This window comes from Pan troglodytes, chromosome 21, assembly GCF_028858775.2.
Source record: "Pan troglodytes isolate AG18354 chromosome 21, NHGRI_mPanTro3-v2.0_pri, whole genome shotgun sequence".
Lineage (NCBI taxonomy): Eukaryota > Metazoa > Chordata > Mammalia > Primates > Hominidae > Pan > Pan troglodytes.
The window spans coordinates 56101488-56122727 of record NC_072419.2 but is presented as its reverse complement, the minus strand read 5'-3'; the positions used below and the strand labels follow the sequence as shown (position 1 = coordinate 56122727).

At 42.9% G+C, this 21240-nt stretch overlaps 1 protein-coding gene, 1 non-coding gene and 1 pseudogene across 8 annotated transcripts in view; all 3 read right to left on the bottom strand.

Moving 5' to 3' along the window:
- Positions 1 to 21240, bottom strand: part of SLC9A8 (solute carrier family 9 member A8) — a 79198-nt gene that overhangs the window by 56510 nt on the left and 1448 nt on the right. For all 7 annotated transcript variants that reach the window (XR_010154284.1, XR_010154283.1, XM_514716.8 and 4 more), the window contains exons 2-3: positions 20208 to 20389; positions 12247 to 12327 (exon numbers count right to left, since the gene is read on the bottom strand). Coding sequence is in view for 5 of the 7 variants with exons in the window: in XM_514716.8 (XP_514716.3) it covers positions 12247 to 12327; positions 20208 to 20389 (263 nt within the window). In the remaining 2 variants the exon portion in view is untranslated. The remainder of the gene's footprint in view (positions 1 to 12246; positions 12328 to 20207; positions 20390 to 21240) is intronic.
- On the bottom strand, positions 4308 to 5840 carry LOC100615099 (cytokine-like nuclear factor N-PAC; annotated as a pseudogene).
- Positions 7329 to 7390, bottom strand: LOC112206569 (U7 small nuclear RNA). The gene has a single exon (XR_002940988.1). It is a non-coding gene; the product is annotated as a U7 small nuclear RNA (small nuclear RNA).

Genomic DNA, 21240 nt, shown 5'->3' with positions numbered 1-21240 from the left:
AAAGTAGATTGGTGGTTTCCAGGGGATGGGAGAAGGGAGAAATGTGGAAATGGGGAGTGACTGCTAATGGGTATGAGTTTCTTTTTGGGGTAATGAAAATGTTCTGGAATTAGGTAGAGGTGATGGTAGTACAACTCTGTGAATATACTAAAAAACTCTGAATTGTGCACTTTAAGATGGTGAAATTTATGATATGTGAATTATATTGTACCTTTTTTTTAAAATCACAACCTTTTGAACCATTGCCCCACTGATGGTTGCCTCCAACTGTTTGCTATTAACAGTGGTGCTGCATTGAACATGCTTGTACATGCCACTCTGTGTTAAGAGTATCTCCCTGTGGAAGACATTCACAAAAAAAAAAACACAAAAACCCAGACTATCTCCCTAGGGCAGATCCAGAGACTACAAATGGCAGGTTTACAAAGCATGAGCATTTTTAACTCTGAAAATATTGCCAAATTATCCTCCAAAGTGGTTGTACCGACTTACACTTCCACAAGAAAGCGTCCCACATCCTCAGTCGCGCTGGATAATCATCAGATGTTAACATTTCTGCCAACATAGTGGGCAAAAAATTGTACTTTAATGTTTCAATTTGTATTTGATTCAATTTGCATTCAGCAATCATCCTGATTACTAGGGAAGTTAAACCTCTTTCCATGGTTTCAGGCTTCATTTTTAAAGCTTAGTGTTTTTCTGCTTTACTAAAACCTCAACTTTCTTTTTCCCTTCTAAATGTATACCAAACCTTAATGCCATGATTACCTCGTTTATAATCACACATGAAGCAGTTACATTTAAAAATCAGTAATTATTCTATTGCCCAAGCCTGCGTCTTTTTATTATTTATGATGTACTAGGAAGCGTTGTAAAATACAATGTGATATTATTGTTATTATTACTTAAATAATCCTTTGTGCAGCATTAAACTGGCAAACTACCACTTTACCTCTTGAGATTGAGGCTCAAAGTTAGGTCAAATCAATCTACCCAACAGAGAAAATGAATGTATTTCACACAACTGGCCACCAGATATTATATATGGCATATATATAGTGTGTGTGTGTATATATACAGTGTATACATATATATACACTGTATATATAGTGTGTGTATATAGATATACTGTGTATATATAGTGTATATATAGTGCATATAGTGTGTATATACAGTGTGTATATATATATATAGTGTGTGTGTATATATATAGAGAGAGAGAGAGAGAGAGACAAACTAATATTACAAGCGTGCACCACCACGCCCGGCTAATTTTTGTATTTTTAGCAGAGACGGAGTTTCACCATGTTGGCCAAGCTGGTCTTGAACTCCCAACCTCAGGTGATCCGCCTGTCTCAGCCTCCCAAAGTGCTGGGATTACAGGCGTGAGCCACTGCGCCCAGCTTATATTTAAAAATATTCACAAAAAAATAGAAATTGTAAAAGAGTGAGGTTAAAAATAAATAGAAACACAAGTTCTAACATTTTCCTTTGCTCCTAGTTGATCTTTGTGCATACAACTAATTAAGGACACCCCTCAATTCATTCAGAGGATCAGGAGCAATTAATGATTATTTGTTGAGCTGCTTCTTTCAGATTTGTCACTTTCAATTACTTCTAATCCTCAAAAGAACACTGTAGGAAAGCTCAGAGAGTTTAAGAAGCTTTTCTGAGAGCTTAGGGCCAGTAAGGATGCTGGCCCATTGGCTCGGGTGCATCCTACCATCTCATCATGCTAAAGACACAGGAGACTGCACTACTGCAGGCTGCCTACACTACTACAATGAACTGCCAATGCTCGCTCGCTCACTCCCAGAGTGCACTGCAGGGCTACCATTATGACTGTAAAATATAAGTATTCCTGGTCAGTAAGGTTACATGAAAAATGTTTCAAATGTATTAATTTTTTTTGTTACCAAGAAATGTTTTATTTTTCTTGCAGTAGTTTTGTTAATTGTGCAAAATCATGTTTTGTTTTTGCCATTTAGACATTATCACACAATCCTATTCTGAAAGACAAGTGTTCATTAAAAACAAAGCAAAAATAAAAATTCACAACTTTAATTACCTAGATTTGTCATTTAAAGGTTTAAAGGGAAAAAAAGGGAAGTGCTGTCTTACAAGCTTTTTCACAAGTGTTACATTTTCTTCTTAAAAGGGAAGGACAGGCTGAGCACGGCGGCTCACACCTGTAATCCCAGCACTTTCAGAGGCCAAGGTGGGCGGATCACGAGGTCAGGAGTTCGAGACCAGCCTGGCCAACATAGTGAAACCCCGTCTCCGCTAAAAATACAAAAATTAGCGGAGTGTGGTGGCACGTGCCTGTAGTCCCAGGTACTTGGGAGGCTGAGGTGGGAGAATCGCTTGGACCCGGGAGGGGAAGGTTGCAGTGAGCTGAGACCACGCCATTGCACTCCAGCCTGGGTGATAGAGTGAGACTCTGTCTCCAAAAAAAAAAGGAAAGGATTTCAAAACAAAGGTGAAGCAGCTTAACAAATATTTATAAAAAGGAACTTTACAGAATTGTCAACAATATTAAGACAACACTGACTAACCGGTTACATTACCACATCTTCCTCCACCCCCACCCCCAGAATGTGTCCTGCCAAGACTAGAACAGGCTTTGTGTTCAAACAGAAATGTTTCAAAATCCCAGTGAAATAAACTGTGCTAAAAACCTGACAGGCATCTTCCCTGCCCTCCCACTTCGTCTTCTGCAATCCTCTAACCCAGGTTCTAATCTGTGAAAGGGCCAAAGCCGTGAGTGGGGAGAGGGGAGGGACCCTGCCCCAGTGTGGCTGCCTTATAATATACATTCCACCATAAGTGCTGGTCTTCTGCAAATTATGATTTTGGAAAATCCAACCCATGCAGAGGGATAAGAAATTGACATCCCTTGGGTGACTTCCTGTTCTTATGCAACATCCCAAGCGCCCTCTGGTCCCCTATCCAAGGAGAAATGCTAGGGCCTCGAGGATGTCCCAGACCCGTCCCAGACCCACCCCAGAGGGTCAGTCAGTTCAGGTAGGTCAGGCCAGTTCTTTTCACCCCCGACAGACCCCAGGCCCGGAAGCACCGAAGACCATGATGCTGGCTGGAGTGAAGACACTCATTTCCATATCAAGAGCTGAGCCTAAGAAATGCTTATCGTTGGTCAGGCTGGGTCTGGGCCAAAGAAGGGACAGACAGACAGAAAGAAATACTGTCTCCATGAGAGGAAGGCGGGGAGAAGGGAGGACAGAGAGCAGTGGGCATGCAGGGGGCTTGGCTGGGCAGGCTGGAGAATGTGGGACTGCGGGGAGGAGACCAAGGTCAGAGCAGCTCTTCAGAGGCACGTGAAGAGTCTGTGGCCTAACAGAAACAGGAAGGAGTGTCCCCCAACCCCACTCCTCTTGGCTCCTCACTAATGACCCTGAGGACCCCCTCCCAAGGACTGGAATGCAAATCCAAATACTAGAACAGCCCAGGGCGGGGCAAGCGCCCACTGTGGCAGTGGTGTCTGGGGTGTCACTTCGAGGCAGCGAAGGCCAGATGCTCACCATACTCCCTGGAAAGCCAGGGCCTCATTTTCGCAGGACTCTGCCAGTCTCTTTTCAGTTCACAAAGGCGTCTAAGGAGTGCTAGGTGCACACTGGACGCTTAGACGTGAACATCTTTCTCTTTCTCAGCTCATCACCTGAGTTTGGGGGCCCCACGGGACCCTCCGTCTGGAGTCTGGTCTGGCTCATCTGGGCCCAAGTCCTCTCCCTGCAGAGAATTCAGTGGGGGACGTGGACATGACTATAGCCTCTTCGCTCTGGGGGCAGCTGTGGGAAGGCTTCCAACTCTCATTGCTGATTCTAGTTCCTTGACTGGAAGGGGTTTGAGATAAGACAAGCTTGGAAGAAGAAAAAAAGCCAGGCAGCTGTTTCTGGGCAGTTTCTATCCTGGGGTGAGAGAGAGAGAGAGAGACAGAGAGAGAGAGAGAGTGTGTGTGTGTGTGTGTGTGTGTGTGTACACAGCCACCTCCTCGTGTGTGTGTGTGTGTATGTGTGTATGTGCACACACAGCCACCTCCTCGTGTGGAGGCCAGTGCCCAGCTCAAGAGCTTTCCCATGAGCCAATCCTGCTGACACTCGTCTCCTCCATCCCAGCCTCAAAGGAAGGGTGCTGCTGTGTGCTGTGCTGATGGCAAGTCTCAAAGTCTGTGTAAAAGGAAATGGAGACAGGTGGGCTGGTCCAGAGCAAAGTCCCAGGCCCCTGACCCCATGTGAGGAAGAGGGAGTTAGCGGAGAGATTAGAGGGCTAGGGGCGGGGGGTCCGACGGCTTAGTGTATGTAGGCTCAGGACACAGCGGACATATTGTTGGACTGGTCCAGTGCCTTGGCTCTTTTGTACACCTGGTTGGCTGCAGCTGCCATGGGAGTCGGACAGTTGACCACATTGCCTAGCGCAATGGCTAAGCAGAGATCCTTCTGCATGTATTTTGGTAGAAATCAGGCTTAAAGTTTCCTTGCAGGGTATTTTGGCACTTCTGGACTAGGAAGATGCTGGCCAACTGTCCCTGATTGAGAATGTCCAAGAGTGTCTGCTGGGCCTGATCTGTCACCTAGGCCAGGGTCAGCACCTCAGTGATCATGGCTATGAAGCTCCCTTGGACTATGTTCACGATCAGCATCATCTTGGCTGCGTTGCCAACTTCACCTAGGAAGGAGGAGGTCTTCCCTATTGCCTGGAAGCAGCTGCTGCAGTCCTCCTATAGGCCCCTGTCTCCAGCTGCTAAGATCACCAACATTCCGTGATTAGAAAGCTGCTGATTCCCTGAGATGGGAGCTTCTGGAAAGCAACCCCCCAACCTGGACGCAATCACCCGGGCCAGCTAAGTGACTATGTCAGCGTCCACCGTTGACATGTCCACGTAGCACTTTCCAGGGCAGATCCCTTGCAGCATACCACTGGGGCCCAGCACCAGGTCCCTGGCCGCCTTGGGATCCAACACACGGGCGAAAGTGATGTCACAGGTTGAGAGGACTTCAGCAGGGGTTCTTCCCAGGCAGGCCCCCTCCTAGATGAACAAATCACGTTTCTTGGCAGTGCGGTTCCAGACAGTCACTGTGTGACCCATTTTTAGCAAGTTAGAGACGATTCCACTTCTCATGCGACCAAGGCCCCCAAATCCCATCTTTTTGTCTGTGATGCTGCCATTCACGGCCGTGCTGTCAGCTGCCCGGATGGAGGTGGAACCAGTTTCCTCTTCACATATTTTCAACTTCTTTGTGATTGCCTGGTAACAGACAGAGATGGCTTCTGTTTGGCTTAGCAGGAAATGATGGAAATGAGGATCTGCATCTTTAACAGGCTCGCTTCTGGTCGGCTGCCATTTAAATGCAGCCACTGGTCCGGCCATCATCCACTTCAAGGTACCGGACTCCAGGATGGTGACATTCTTCTCATTCTTTGGGGGCTGACCCCGCTTCTGGGGACTTTGCTCTTGGATTCTTTTCAGAGGGGATTTGGAGCCTGTCTCTGAAGAGCCCGAAGACACCCCCTTCTTTCCATCTCCCATGATCTTCTTCACTTTTCCTTCAGACAGGCTGTTTGCACTTCTCATCACCTGAGTTTGGCCTGCTTCTCTCCTCACTGGAATTAAGCCGATTCTTGTCATCAGCAGAATTGTGGGATGACGTCTGATCTTTCCCTTTGGGCTCTCCTGAGAAACTCTTTGGCGGCATCCACCGCTTGCTGGAATAGTTTACCCTTGAGAATCTTCATCATTTCCTCTTTATGAGCATGATATGGCTTCAGCTGTTTCACTTTAATCCAGGCATGATCTTATGTTCCAAAAAAATTTCACAAAGAAGCATTTCTTTCCATGAGGTTCTTTTTTTTTTTGAGATGGAGTCTCGCTCTGTTGCCCAGGTTGGAGTGCAGTGGTGCGATCTCGGCTCACTGCAAGCTCCACCTCCCGGGTTCATGCTATTCTCCTGCCTCAGCCTCCTGAGGAGCTGGGACTAGAAGCCTGCCACCACGCCTGGCTAATTTTTTTTTTTTTGTATTTTTAGTATAGACGGGGTTTCACCATGTTAGCCAGGATGGTCTCAACCTCCTGACCTCGTGATCCGCCCACCTTGGCCTCCCAAAGTGCTGTGATCATAGGCGTGAGCCACCGCGCCCGGCCCCATGAGGTTTCTTCAAGTCCTTCGGTGGATTAACGATCTTTCCTGGTGAAGGAGGATACCAGCCGAGTTTCCCCCACACCAGGTTGCTGAGCAGCGAACTCACAGTCCCCATCTTACTATCCAATCATCCCCGACGCATGGGCCACCGAAAACATCCTCAAATGTATTAATAATCAGGTTACAAAGTGTAGAATCCCAGCACAAGTTCTCTTTCTCTCAAAAAAAAAAAAAAAAATATATATATATATACACATACACACACACCTATGTATTTGCACTGTGTTAAAAAGAAATAAATGCATACACACACACACGTATCCATACTGTGTGCCATGCTATGTGTAAAATATATTAATACATTATTATTATTATTATTATTTATTTGAGACAGGGTCTCACTCTGTCACCCAGGCTGGAGTGCAGTGGCACAATCTTGGCTCACTGCAACCTCCGTCTACCGAGTCAAGTGATTCTCCTGCCTCAGCCTCCTGAGTAGCTGGGATTACAGGTATATGCCACCATGCTTGGGTAATTTTTGTATTTTTAATAGAGATGAGGTTTTGCCATGTTGGCCAGGCTGGTTTCAAACTCCTGACCTCAAGGTGATGCGGCCACCTCGGCCTCCCAAAGTGCTGGGATTACAGGCATGAGCCACTGTGCCAGGCCCTTTTTTTTTTTTTTTTTTTAATTAAAAACAATTTTTTGGCCAGGCACGGTGGCTCACGGCTGTAATTCCAACACTTTGGGAGACCAAGGTGGTGGATCACCTGTGGTCGGGAGTTCAAGACCAGCCTGACCAACACGAAGAAACCCCGTCTCTACTAAAAATATATATATATAAAATTAGGCGGGGTGCATTGGCTCACGCCTGTAATCCCAGCATTTTGGGAGGCCGAGGCAGGCGGATTACCTGATGTCAGGAGTTCAAGACCAGCCTGGCTAACATGGTGAAACCCCGTTTCTACTAAAAATACAAAAAGTTAGCTGGGCGTGGTGGCAGGCACCTGTAATCCCAGCTACTCGGGAGGCTGAGGCAGGAGAATCACTTGAACCAGGGAGACGGAGGTTGCAGTGAGCCGAGATCGTGCCATTGCACTCCAGCCTGGGTGGCAAAAGTGAAACTCTGTCTCAAAAAAAAAAAAAAAATTTTTTTTTTTTTGGTGGGGGTACGGGAGCTTTCCAACAAAAACCAGAAAGCCTGCTAGACAAATTCTGAAAGAGCTGTAACTGGCCAAAAGTACTATCCTTAAAAAACAAAAAAATTAAAATATTTTAGTAGAAAACAAGAAGGAATAGAATTAAGTAGCACAAATATGGTTTAAAAAGTTATGACAGGGGAGCACTTTTGTATATTCTATTTACCCAATGATTCAATCAAATCTAGTTTGTAAGTTAAATCACAGTTTTTCTAATCATCAGCAGTATTAAGGCTAAACTTTGGCAACTGAAAGTCAAACTTCCAGCCCTCCACTTATAACCCTAATCTGGCCTTTTCTCACTCTAAAATAAAGCATGATTTTTGGGGTTAGGGGGAAACTCCTGTCTTTGGTATTATTCAACAGAGGATGCTGGCCATACGCTTACAAGTATTTCATTTTCTTTTTCTTTTTTTTTTTTCGAGATGCAGTCTCTATCTGTTGCCCAGGCTGGAATGCAGTGGCGCGATCTCAGCTCACTACAACCTCTGCCTCCCAGGTTCAAGTGATTCTCCTGCCCCATCCTCCTGAATAGCTGGGACTATAGGCGTGCCCCACCACACCTGACTAATTTTTGTTATTTTTAGTAGAGATGGGGTTTCGCCATGTTGGCCAGGTTGTTCTCGAACTCTTGACCTCAGGTGATCTGCCCGCCTCGGCCTCCCAAAGTGCTGGGATTACAGGCATGAGCCACTGCACCCAGCCTCATTTTCATTCCTTACAAATTTTAGCCTAAAATATATACATGAATCAGCATTACACAGCCAGTAAAAAAATAAATATGGGCCGGGCACAGTGGTTCATGCCTGTAATCCCAGCACTTTGGGAAGCTGAGGCAGGCAGATCACTTGCGGTCAGGAGTTCGAGACCAGCCTGGCCAACATGGTGAAACCCTGTCTCCACTAAAAATACAAAAATTAGCCAGGCATGGTGGTATGTGCCTGTAATCCCAGCTACTCAGGAGGCTGAGGCAGGAGAATCGCTTGAACCCAGGGGGCGGAGGTTGCAGTGCGCCAAGATCGTGATTGCACTCCAGCCTGGGTGACAGAACGAGACTCTGTCTGAAAAAAAAAAGATAAATAAATAAATATGTGAACTCAACTAATACATGGAAAGAACAGAAAAAATGATATAAACTCAAATTAAACTATATAAAGTCATCTAATACATACGGACATGTCTACACATGGACTGGAAGAGAATGAAACAAGATAAAAATAATTGTCAATAAACAGGATTTTTCTTTTTTCTATATATAGTAGTTGTTTAACTGTGCAAAAGAAATTAGTTTTTAAAAGGCCCAAACTACAGAATTCCATAAAGTATAGAAAGTATCCTGAAAGCTTTGAACAGGGGCCAAGGAACTCTTTAGAACTTCAGGTTGACACTGTATTTTTATAAAGAATGAAAAGTGGCCAGACAGACACTCATTTAAAAATACAGTAAAGTAGAAGGAGGGGACATGTGCTTTTGGAGTGCAGATGGTCCTTTTCTATACTGAGAATTTCTTAGGAACGCTGAACACCTAACTATAAAGCAAAAGACCAGTAATGTCTCGAAATGACTGCAAGCTACAAAGCAACTTCTGGCAGGAGAGGAAAATTTATCCCTGAAAGAATGAAAACCATACTTTCTCTGGCAACTTCTTCTAGATTCTTTTTTGGCACAAAAGTTGGAAATTCTTGAAATGGTAGATATCTCAATATTTTGTTACACTTTGCTCCAGCTGGGGAAAAACATTTTCCTTCCATTTCTTTAGCTTTATGAAATACAGAATTACTTTGATAGCTATGTCAGCATTTACAAATTCTAACCAAATGTCTTCTAACAAAATTTTTAAAAAGTACTTTCTGGACCTCAGCACTCTCCCTGGAAGTGCTCTTGGGTTTCCAGTCACCTGAGTTAGCAAGTAAGCATTGAAAGCAAGACTGCCTTTCCATCACTTCTCCCAAGACCTGGCTATTCAGGCTACAATTATTTCTGCAACATCAGTGAAGAAATGAACCTTGTAGATGGAGCGCTCTGGCTGACTCCCAACACCATTCCACCCCACTCCCAACTGAGGTCGCCAGGTGGTCAGAGTTCATCCTGTAACTTTTGGTGCCAGAAAGAAGAGGAGGTCCTCTCTCCCACTGCAGTTACTGCTTTAAGGGCTTACCACACCAAGAGCCTGTCTGAGAGCGGATCAGAGTACCACAGCAAGAGAGCCTGCCTGACAGCGAAGCCGGGGAAAAGGGATTCACTGCTGAGGCATGGAGAAGAACTGGGTCCAGGAGACCTGATTCAGCTAAGTCTCAAGCTAATACTACCTGTAGTTTTGCCAGTTACATGAGTCAAGAGGTGAGCGCCCCTACCCCCACCAATTTTTTTTGTTTGTTTATTTGTTTGTTTTTTTTGAGACAGAGTGTTGCTCTGTCACCCAGGCTGGAGTGCCCTGGCGTGACTGGAGCTCAATGCAACTTCCGCGTCCTGGACTCAAGTGGTTCTATTGCTTCAGCCTCCAGAGTAGCTGGGATTACAAGCACCTGCAACCATGCCCAGCTAATTTTTCTATTTTTAGTAGAGACAGGGGTTTCACCATGTTGGCCAGGCTGGTCTTGAACTCCTGGCCTCAGGCGATCCACCCACCTCAGCCTCCCAAAGTGCTGGAATTACAGGCGTAAGCCACCGCGCCTGGCCAATTTATTTTCTTTTGAATTGGGTTTTGTCCCTTGAATGGAAAGAGTTCTATGTTAGTTAAGATGCTTTTAGTTGCAAGTAAAAGAACCTAGACTAAAAATGGCTTAAACAATAGTTGTTGGTTTTGGTTTTTTCTTTATTCCAAGTCAACAACAGCTAATAGATGTTTATTATCTCATATAAAAGGTAGCACTAAGATAGGAAGTTTCAGGGCTATCAACTCAACAAAGCAACAATGCTATCAATAATCTGGGATTCCCATCTGTCCCCTTGGCAATCCTTAGCATTCTGGCTTTTGTCTTTGAGCCACAGTAGTTGCAAGATGGCTACCAGTCCACTAGGCATCACACCCTCATTCAGCAGCATCAAAGAAATGAAGAGGAAATTTCTCATTACTATCTGAGAGGAAAATATTTTCCAGGACCCACTACCTCATCACGCTTCCCCTTGGTGTCACTGGCCAGAACTGGGTTTCGCACTGCCTTGCCGCCTCCACCCCTCTCAACTAATGATTGGCAGAGAAGAGTGAAATTAACATGATGGCAAAGACCAATCTTGACTTGGAGGGGCCCATCTTCCTTGAGCACACTGTGGCAAGATACCTGATCAAATTTGGGGTTCTATTTTCAAAGAAGAAGGGGGAAATGACTCTTTGGTAAGCCACCAACAATGTCTGCTCTAAGTCCTAATAGAAGCACTGGTGTTCAGCAAGCTGCAGTTACCCAAACATTCAAGAAACATGAGGAGCTTGAAATTCCAAACGAAATTATAAGAATTATCATTTTAATTTTCATGTGTATAATATCTAAATACACACCAACCATAATTTTGATAACAAATTTATTTAAGAAGCTATAAAACTGACCACACAACTGTAAATTCCTTGGAGTAGTTCTTAAAGCCTTTACCGAATGTCCCAGAATTATGGGTATTAGTCACATAGGTTCTTTTCAATATGCCTAATAGCAGAAAGGAATGTTAATGAGCAAGGCTCCTATTCTTAGAGCTCTATGACTATCTTACTAGCTAAGGTTGTTAGAATCTACCAAGATATATTGCTAAAAAACATGCTAAAAACAGAACAAGAACTTTTTGAGTAAAACTGGTTTTGAAACCTGTACTCAAGGTCAACACTATCCAGTGGTGCCCATTCCTTAAAATACGGCATCACCTGGAGGTCATAAGGCATAAATGAGATAGATGACAATGTGAAGCCTCACAAGCCAGGATCTGGCACTTAGTACTGAAGTCCAGGGAAAATACAGGAGAGTCTGAACCAAGGTAGTAGGACTGCTGGGGTGATGGGAGGAGGGGGAGGCTAGTGAACAGTCTAAACAATCATTTCCAAAGCTAACCTAAACAATAACTATCTTGTGAAAGAATTACTACTCCACTAAAGATCTACCAGGCAATGAAAGTTAATTTCTAAACATCAGCAGTGATCAGGAAAAATTAAATACCATCAGTAGGCAAGTAGAAACTAGTAAAAGTGACTGCAACATAATAAACTGATAAAAAGCTTTGGCTGACCTTAGTAAGACTTTATTTACTGTGCCTTACATGTCTCCACCCACATTTTAGCCTTGAATTTACACTTACGGAAATTCCCCACTTCTTCCTTCACTAACCACTTCAATGAACTTGTGTGTGCATTCACACCTGTTATTACACGGGTTCATTCACTGCAACTAGATCTCAACAGTTAATTGGCACAGGAAACAAAACAGAAATGTAAGTGGGGTAGAGCACAATGCTCTCTGAAGACTTTAGACCTGACTCTGGCATTAAGTGAGCCATTCCTTCCTCCTAAACTGTAAAGTCAGAGTCCCTTCTGTCTATAAAATTGAGTGACTCTATGAAGTGTCACTGCTTATCTTAGTTGAGTTGGATGTCAGCCTAGCCTAGCAGTAGAGGTCAATGTTCCCCAAGGGTAGTTCTACCAGAAGCAAAAGGCTAAGAAAGGGCCTTTAAGCTGTACAGAGCTGTATGGCCTTTGGGCTTCTACATGACCTTTAGGAGGTCACTACCCTTCTTGAGCCCCAGTGTCCTCATCTGTAAAATGGGATCATAACACCCTTAGGGCAGGTTGCAGCGAGGATCAAATGAGATCAGGGATGTGATGCATCTCTTGTGGTTCCTGGCACTAAAGAGGCACTCAAAAAATGGTAGTTATTGTTACTGCTTTTATTATGGAATCACCAATACACACTTACCTAAAGAAACAACAGCAACACTCTCTGGCAAGAAATGTAATCTGTATCGGATCAGTAAATGCACCAATATGATGCAGATAGCTGTGGGAAAAAAAAAAATACAATGTTTTAAAAAAAACACCCAATTCTGAATGATAAACACCAAGTTCAAGTCAGTGGTTATTTCTGGGGGGGTCCTCACAGAAATGGACAATTGGAATAACACAGTGAACTTCAGCTGTGTTTTTCATGTCTCATTTCTTAAACTGGAGGTACATTTACAATGTTTATTATATTTTCTCTATACTTCTTTGTCTGCCTGAACTAGTTTGTTTCCCAGTAGTTATTGGAAGAGGAACAGAAATCTAACTTTTTTGAGACAGAGTCTCACTGTGTCATCCAGGCTAGAGTGCAGTGGTATGATCTAAGGTCACTGCAGTCTCAACTTCCCAGGCTCAGGTGATTCTCCCATCTCAGCCTCCCAAGTAGCTGGGACTAGAGACACATGACACCACACCCAACTAATTTTTTTGTATTTTTAGTAGAGATGGGGTTTCGCCACATTGCACAGGCTCGTCTCCAACTCTTGGGCTCAAGCAATCCACTCACCTTGGCCTCCCAAAGTGCTGGGATTACAGGCGTGAGCCACAGTGACCAGCCAGGAACCTATTTTTTTATATAAGCTGTTAAACCTTATACAATTATTTAAAATTATTCAAATTTTTCTGATTCTGAGAAATGGTCTTCAACTTTTTGGAAGTGATTATCAACTGGAACACTATATGGTGAAGAGGAAGTCAATGAAATCAATCACTTTTACATAAATGTAACTGCAACAGATTGCATTGACACAAATTATTTTGCCATCATGTGACTGGCTCTTAACATAGAGGGAAGTAAGGGTTTTACAAACAGGAAAAAGTAAATGGTTTGGTGACAAGAACATCAGAGATCTGAATATGGAACACTCCTGCTCCCCAGCTGGGTGCAGCTGTGTCCTGCCATTCCCATCGGCTGAGGGCTTCCCATGAGCCATGAACTAGGCTGAACACCCCAAATACTCTCTCATTTAATCCTCCAACTTCCCTCGGAATTAGCTGTCATTGCCACTATCTTCTCTGATTACAGATCAGAAAACTGAGGCTTCTAGACATCACAGCCCCCGTCACACCACTGGTAGGTGCTGCAGTATTGAGTCAGATTCCAAATCTGTGCTCTTAACCACAGCATACCCCACCACCTCCCACTTGGCTGGATGCCTTCATTCCTCAACCTCCAAAAGAGAATAATGTCTAACTTTCCTCACAGAGGTGTTGTTATGAAAGAAAATAAGAAGATGTAAAATAATACTATTTGAAAGGGATATTTCTGGCCCCCCCAACCCCCCGGCAAAAAAAATGGGTACTTCACAAAAATTATTCCTGAATGCAATTTCCTAATCCAAATGTTAGCGTGCATGTCTTTCTTTTATTGGGCACCTAGATGGTATACCAGCTCATCAACCACAGTATTAACAGGACTAACATTAATTTTGTTATTTTTTTCAAGGAAATGTTTAAACAATCCACATGCCTGTTAACTGGTCACCCTCAGAGGCTGCATTGACAAATTAGGTTTCTTTAATCCCACCAAAAAACACCAGGTGGCCAGAGTGTTGTAAATGTAGACATTTTGTCCTCTTTTCATTCTGTGCTTTAAACTATCAATCTGTGGTGTTATTTTTATATAAATATTTAACCTAGTTAGAAATCCTACATTAAATACTAATGGCAAGAAAAAAGTTCCAGTGCATAAACATAACATGTGACTAATGAACATGCCCAATGTCTAGACAAAACAAAAAACGGCAAATAAGCACATAAGTGGACAGAAAATAGACCAAGAGAGTTGAACCAGTTTCTGCTCTTCCTTTGTACCAAGCTAGATTTTTAAAAATTTAAGTTATTCTCATAAATAGATCAAACAACTCTTTGCGGCTTTAAGAGCAAAAGGGGAAACTATTAACAGAAAGAGTTAATATAAGGCTCATCAATGCCAGGTAATAGCCTTCAGCCATTAAAAAGAATAAAGTCAGAAAAGACAATCCATAGAAGGGGAGAAAATATTTGCAAATCATATATCTGATAAAGGTGTACTATCCACAATATATAAAGAACTCTTAAACTCAACAGCCAAGAGACAAACACCACAGCTTTTAAACGGGCATAGGACATGAATAGACAAAAGATGCTCAACATCAATAGTCACAAGGGAAACTAAAATCAAACTACAATGATTCACTGGAAGGACATGTAAGATTTTTTTAAAAATACAGTGAGGGCCTGGTGCGGTGGCTCACACCTGGAATCCCAGCACTTGGGGAGGCCGAGGCAAGCAGATCACCTGAGGTCAGAGTTCAAGACCAGCCTGGCCAACATGGTGAAATGCCGTCTCTACTAAAAATACAAAAATTAGCAGGGTGTGGTGGTGCGCACCTGAATCCCAGCTATATGGGAAGCTGAGACAGGAGAATCACTTGAACCCAGGAGGTAGAGGTTGCAGTGAGCCAAGATCATGCCACTGCACTCTAGCCTGGGAGACAGAGCAAGATTCCATCTCAAAGAAACAAAAAAAACAAAAATACAATTTCATATCCACTAGGATAGCTATAATTTTTTTTTCCCCCGAGACAGAGTCTCACTCTGTCACCCAGGCTGGAGTGCAGTGGTGCAATCTCAGCTCACTGAAACCTCCACCTCCCAGGTTCAAATGATTCTAGTGCCTCAGCCTCCCGAATAGCTGGGATTATAGGTGTATGCCACCACGCCCACACCCAGCTAAATTTTTCGTATTTTTAGTAGAGACAGGGTTTCGCCATATTGCCAGGCTGGTCTCGAACTCCTGGCCTCAAGTGATCTGCCCGCCTCAGCCTCCCAAAGTGCTGAGATTGCAGGTATGAGCCACCACGCCCAGTCTATCATTTTTTTAAAACCAGAAAACAAGTGTTCGCAAGAACATGGAGAAACTGGAACCCTTGTAAAATGGTGCAGCCCCTGTGGAAAACATTTGTCAGTTTCTGAGAAAGTTAAACATACAGTAACCGTTTGACTCGGCAATTCCACTTGCAGGTATATATCCAAAAGAAATAAAAACGTTTATCCACACAAAAGCCTATACACAAATGTTCACAGCAGCAGTATTCACAACAGCCAAAAGGTAGAAACAATCCAAATGTTCACTGATGAATGAATAAACATCATGTGGCATATCCATACAGTGGAATATTACTCAGCCATAGAAAGGAATGCAATTCTAACATATGCTATAACATGAATCTTGAGAACATTATGCTAAGTAATAGAAACCAGACACAAAAGGCCACATATTATATGGTTTCATTTATATGAAATATTCTAAATAGGCAAATTCCTAGAGACAGAAAGCAGAATAGTGGTTGCCAAGGACTAGAAAAGGGAGGGATGGGGAATGACTGCTTTTAATGGTTTTCTTTTGGGGTGATGAAAATGTTCTGAAACTAGATAGTAGTGATAGCTGCACAACATTGTGAATGTACTAGATGCTGCTGAACTGTACATTTTAAAGTGGTTAAAATTGTAAATGTATGTTACGTATTTACTACAAAAAAAAAAAGAATGAGGTAGACAGAAAAAATACCAATACAATGATCTCCAAGACATTCTGTGAGATGAAAAGGCAAGTTATGGGACCCCATTTATGTCAAAACAAATTCGCAACTCCAAACATGTATTATTTGTGTTTCTGCATGTACTTACGAATATACATCTGTATATGCAAAAACAAGCACGTTTTCAAGTACACTTGGAAAAAAACCGAGCAAGAAAGGGCAAACACTTCTGTGTGGTATGGAGGGTGTGCTTTCAATTTTTCATGCCTGGAGTAATGACTATGGAAAATATACAAAACACATATCAATCATAATAACTCCATTAAGTTTCAAGGCCCATAAAATGTATGTGTCAAATAATGTTAATTGTTAATCTAGTGTACGTAAATAACAATGATTCCCCATTTTTTCTTGTGGAGTCAAAGATCAACAACGGTTAAATGCAAGTCAACTGATTTCAAGCTTCTAAAAATCAAAAGTAACTACAGAGTTTTGTCATCCCTTCTCAACAAAGAGGAACACACTGTAATCCTGTCATGTGCTTACAGGACACAAAAGTTACCATTTCATTTGAATTAACTAAAAGAGTAACAAAAAGTGGCAAATGAATTCCAGGTCAGGAGTTCTGAGGTCTAGAATAAACTATGGGCTAATTTCCCTTAATTCACTTGAGTTCATTTATTCATGAATTAGCAAGTTACCTAATAACAGCAATTTTTAAAACACCATCAGATTTACATTGTTTGAACTGGGTGTGGTGGCTCATGCCTATAATCCCAGCACTTTGGGAGGCTGAGGCAGGTGGATCATCTGAGGTCAAGAGTTCAAGACCAGCCTGGCCAACATGGCGAAACCCCATCTCTACTAAATATACAAAAATTAGCTGGGTGTGGTGGCGAGCACCTGTAACCCCAGCTACTTGGGAGGCTGAGGCAGGAGAATCACTTGAACCCGGGAGGCAGAAGTTGCAGTGAGGTGAGATCATGCCACTGCACTCCAGCCTGGACAACAGAACAAGATTCCATCTCAGGGCAAAAAAAAAAAAAAAAAAAAAAAAAAATTCAATGTTTGGATATCTAATCAGGAATAAAATAACATGCAACAGGCAAACAATGCCTTAAATTTACTTAAAAAGAAAGCATCATTCTGTTTAGGTAATACATGCTAACCTCCACATAAGCAGAGACACTAACTCATAAACTATCAAGAATCTGATTAGGTGAAAATGAAAGCCATCTAACATTGGTGTGACTCTAGAGTCTAGGTTTATAATCTGTTTGGAGAGGGCAATCCAAGAGAAATATACAGCCAGTTCAGCCTTTCTGGCCCCAAAGATGTATTAACACTGGGCAGGATTTTGCCTGGTTTAAAAAGTACATTATAGAAACCTGTTTTGTGGTCTTTTGTTCAGCTAATCTTAAATGCTCCACGCCCTGGAAGTTACTTTAAAAGTCATATTATACTTTTCAATTTCCCTTAAAAAAAAAGTGATTACAAAAGTTTTTTTTTCCAGGCCCGCCTTTTATATTGTCTAACATATCAAATTGACAGCAGTGTAAATAGACTAATAATACTCCTTAATCCTGAAGGAAGACTTCAGCTACTAAAGATTTCTCAATCAAGAAAAGAAATGCTTTTCTTCTTTGTCTTCGACTACTATCACAAAAGAAAAAGAAAATAAAACAAAAGAGAGTCCTTCATTGTTGAAGTAATCCCCTAGAAATAGAATTCAACTACATTTACAGGGTAAAAAATTACCAGGGTGTATTAAATCTATATAAGACATTGTATACTTCTGGTCTGTGTACTTTTTCAGTATCGGTTTAAAAGTTTCTAAAACTATGACAGACAAGGATGAGTCCTAGGATTTCAAATAAAAAGACCGTATTATTAAAATCTTTTATTTTTTGTAGAGACAGAGTCTCACTATGTTGCCCAGGCTGGTCTCAAATCGCTGGCCTCAAGTGTATTATTAAAATTCTTTGACCACTCACCAGAGACAGAATATAAATGTAAGAGAAGTTATACTTTTCCTTAATAAACAGTCCTAATACACATCAGAGAAATAAAAAAAAAAAAAACAGTTGCACCTTTTAACTTTCTGAAAAGACCTAATCTCATTAGGAGTATGACTTTGGTATCATTAAAGAAAAGCAGCAAATGAAATGCTTGTTTCACTTTCAAACAAGAATTTGTTTTTGTTTTTTTGGGGGGGTGGGGTATGGAGTTTCCCTCTTGTCACTCAGGCTGGAGTGCAGTGGTGCGATCTCGGCTTACTGCAACCTCTGCCTCCCGGGTTCAAGTGATTCTCCTGCTTCAGCCTCCCGAGTAGCTGAGATTACAGGTGCCCGCCACCACGTCTGGCTAAAATTTTTTGTATTTTTAGTAGAGATGGAGTCACCGTGTTGGCCAGGCTGGTCTCGAACTCCTGACCTTAGATGATCCACGCGAAAGTGCTGGGATTATAGGTGTGAGCCACGGCGCCCGGCCAAACAAGAATTTGGACTTGGCTGGGCGTGGTGGCTCACGCCTGTAATCCCAGCACTTTGGGAGGCCGAGGCAGGTGGATCACGAGGTCAGGAGATTGAGACCATCCTGGCCAACAGAGTGAAATGCCAACTCTACTAAAAATACAAAAAATTAGCTGGGCATGGTGGCAGGCACCTGTAGTCCCAGCTACTTGGGAGGCTGAGGCAGGAGAACGGCGTGAACCCGGGAGGCAGAGCTTGCAGTGAGCCGAGATAATGCCACTGCACTCCAGCCTGGGCGACAGAGCAAGACTCCATCTCAAGAAAAAAAAAAGAATTTGAACTTGGGTCAAACTCAAAGCTATTTATTCCTTAGCTAATCAAAAGTGGTTGTGTAGTTTCAACTGGATTTCTTTTTTGTCTGTTTGTTTGTTTTTTGAGATGGAGGCACACTGGGAGGCATTTAAGTTTTTGTCTTTTATCTAAACCTCTCAACTGGTATCTGGTAACCTGGTTATCAGTCTCTAGTCTTATATCAGCCCGGTATGACAACCACCTGACTTCTCTATGCTGAAATTTCCTCACACACTAAAAGAGAAGGTTGAACAAAATTAGTTTTTTGGTTTTTTTTGTTTTTTTTTTTTAAGACAGTGTCTCACTCTGTCGCCCAGGCTACAGTACAGTAGCACGATCTTGGCTCACCGCAGCCTCCGCCTCCCAGGTTCAAGCAATTCTCCTGCCTCAGCCTCCTGAGTAGCGGGGATTACAGGCACATACCACCACGCCCAGCTAATTTTTGTAATTTCAGTAGAGACAGGGTTTCACCATGTTGGCCAGGCTGGTCTGGAACTCCTGACCTCAAGTGATCCATCTGCCTTGGCCTCCCAAAGTGTTGGTATTACCAGCATGAGCCACCAAACTCGGCCCAAAATGAGGTTTTCAGAGAGTGAATGCATTTAATCAAAAATAGTACATAACTAAATTAACAATACAGGTGGTGCATAGATATGGCAAAAGTCATGACCATGGTTAATGAGAATGACAGAGGTTAAGGAAAACAGGGTGCTGGGGCAAGGGTTTCTGCTCTTTCAATCAGCAGCAAAACCATTAAATAAAATTCACATGGAAGTCAAATAAATATGAACACAAAATGCTGCTCTGATTGAAGCCAGGAGCAGGGGGTCAGATATTCTCCCATCTGACTCCTCCCACCTCCTGCCACCCCACCCCCTGCTCCTTCATCCCCTGCACAGGCGCATACTCCTTTGAGTAGAACTTGAAATCCATTAAACTAGATGTTCAAGATTCTTTTTTTTTTTTTTTTTTTTTTTTTTTTCCAGACAGTCTTACTCTGTCATCCAGGCTGGAGTGCAGTGGCGTGATTTCGGCTCACTGCAACCTCTGCCTCTCAGGTTCAAGTGATCTCGTGCCTCAGCCTCCTGAGTAGCTGTGATTACAGGCATACACCACTACGCCTAGCTAATTTTTGTATTTTTAGTGAAGACAGAGTTTCACCATGTTGGCCAGGCTGGTCTTGAACTCCTAACCTCAAGTGATCCACCCAAGTCTCCCAAAGTGCTGAAATGTCAGGCTTGAGCCACCGCGCCAGGCCTCAAGATTCTTTCTAGGCCAAAATTTTTTTAATCCTTCTTTCAAAGGCTAAGATATTACATTAAGAGCTCTTCAGAACTTGCTAAGCACCATGATTTTATAAAGAAGAGAGTTTCCTGTTAATGATGTTATAAACTGATCATGTTCCCTCAGTGTTTGATATGAAAACCAAATGGGAGGAAAACTTGACAGTCAAGTGGAGTGACAGGGTTAAACACACAGACCGAGCACACAGACACGGGATGGCAGATGATGGGGATGACAGTGTCCATATTCACCTAGGACAAGGAGGCTGAAGAAAATGGTCATGCCGCTGGACTGCTCCTCTTGCTGGGCCTGCTCCCCTGTCTGCACGGGGAGGATGGGCTTGCCAGGGGTCGGGAGCACCAGTTTCGTCGTGACAACCAGGGTGGTGTGGAGGGTGACATTGAAACCCTCATGAGTAGTATTGGGGAACCTCCTGGAGGACATAGAAAGCATAATTAGATAATGGAAAAGGGTCCCAAAACATCAATTCACACACCTCACACCAGAAAGAGAAGCTGTCCAAGAACTTTATGGGATTCAGAAGTCTTTAACAGGCAGGCCTTCGAGAGAAACTTACTAAGAAAATCCCTGCCTGCACAGCACAAGGGTACCAGTGGCCTCTGGTGCTTTTGAATACAGCCACTTAGAGGACAAGAACGGTAGGGAATCAGAGCTCGTATAGAAATGAAATGCTGCCTGCTCTTTGGCAAATACTGGGGGATTTAAAGGGAGGCAAACTGGAGTCTCATCACTTTCCAAGGTCCAACACTGTTTACTTAGCACCTTTGTTTCTCCAATTTACATTATTTTCCTGGCATTATTTCTGCAAGTTGAAGAAGCCACCTGAATTTGCCCAGTTGTTGATCTGGGCATGCCCTACCCTACTTTACAAAATCCCTCTCAGATTTCAAACGGCTCAAATGTCACCTCCTATTACCCCATCTTACCACACCCGAATTTACCCACTCCACTGCGTATGTTCCCACAGCTCTTTCACACTGTGCTGGGATTGTGAACTACTACAATATTGCTATAATAACTGTTACTGTGACTACAAAAGTTATTATTTTCTGAGCATTGCTTTATTCCAGAAACTAGGTAACACACTACCTCTCATTTAATAGGTATAACATGTCTGATTGGGTATGATTACTTTCCGTTTTTTACTCACGCATAACTAAGGCTCAGGGAGGTTGCAAAACTTCACCAACATCTCAGTGAGTGGCAGAATCAAGCTGAAAACCCAAACTTGAAATCGCTGGGCTATATTGCCTCTTTTATTTT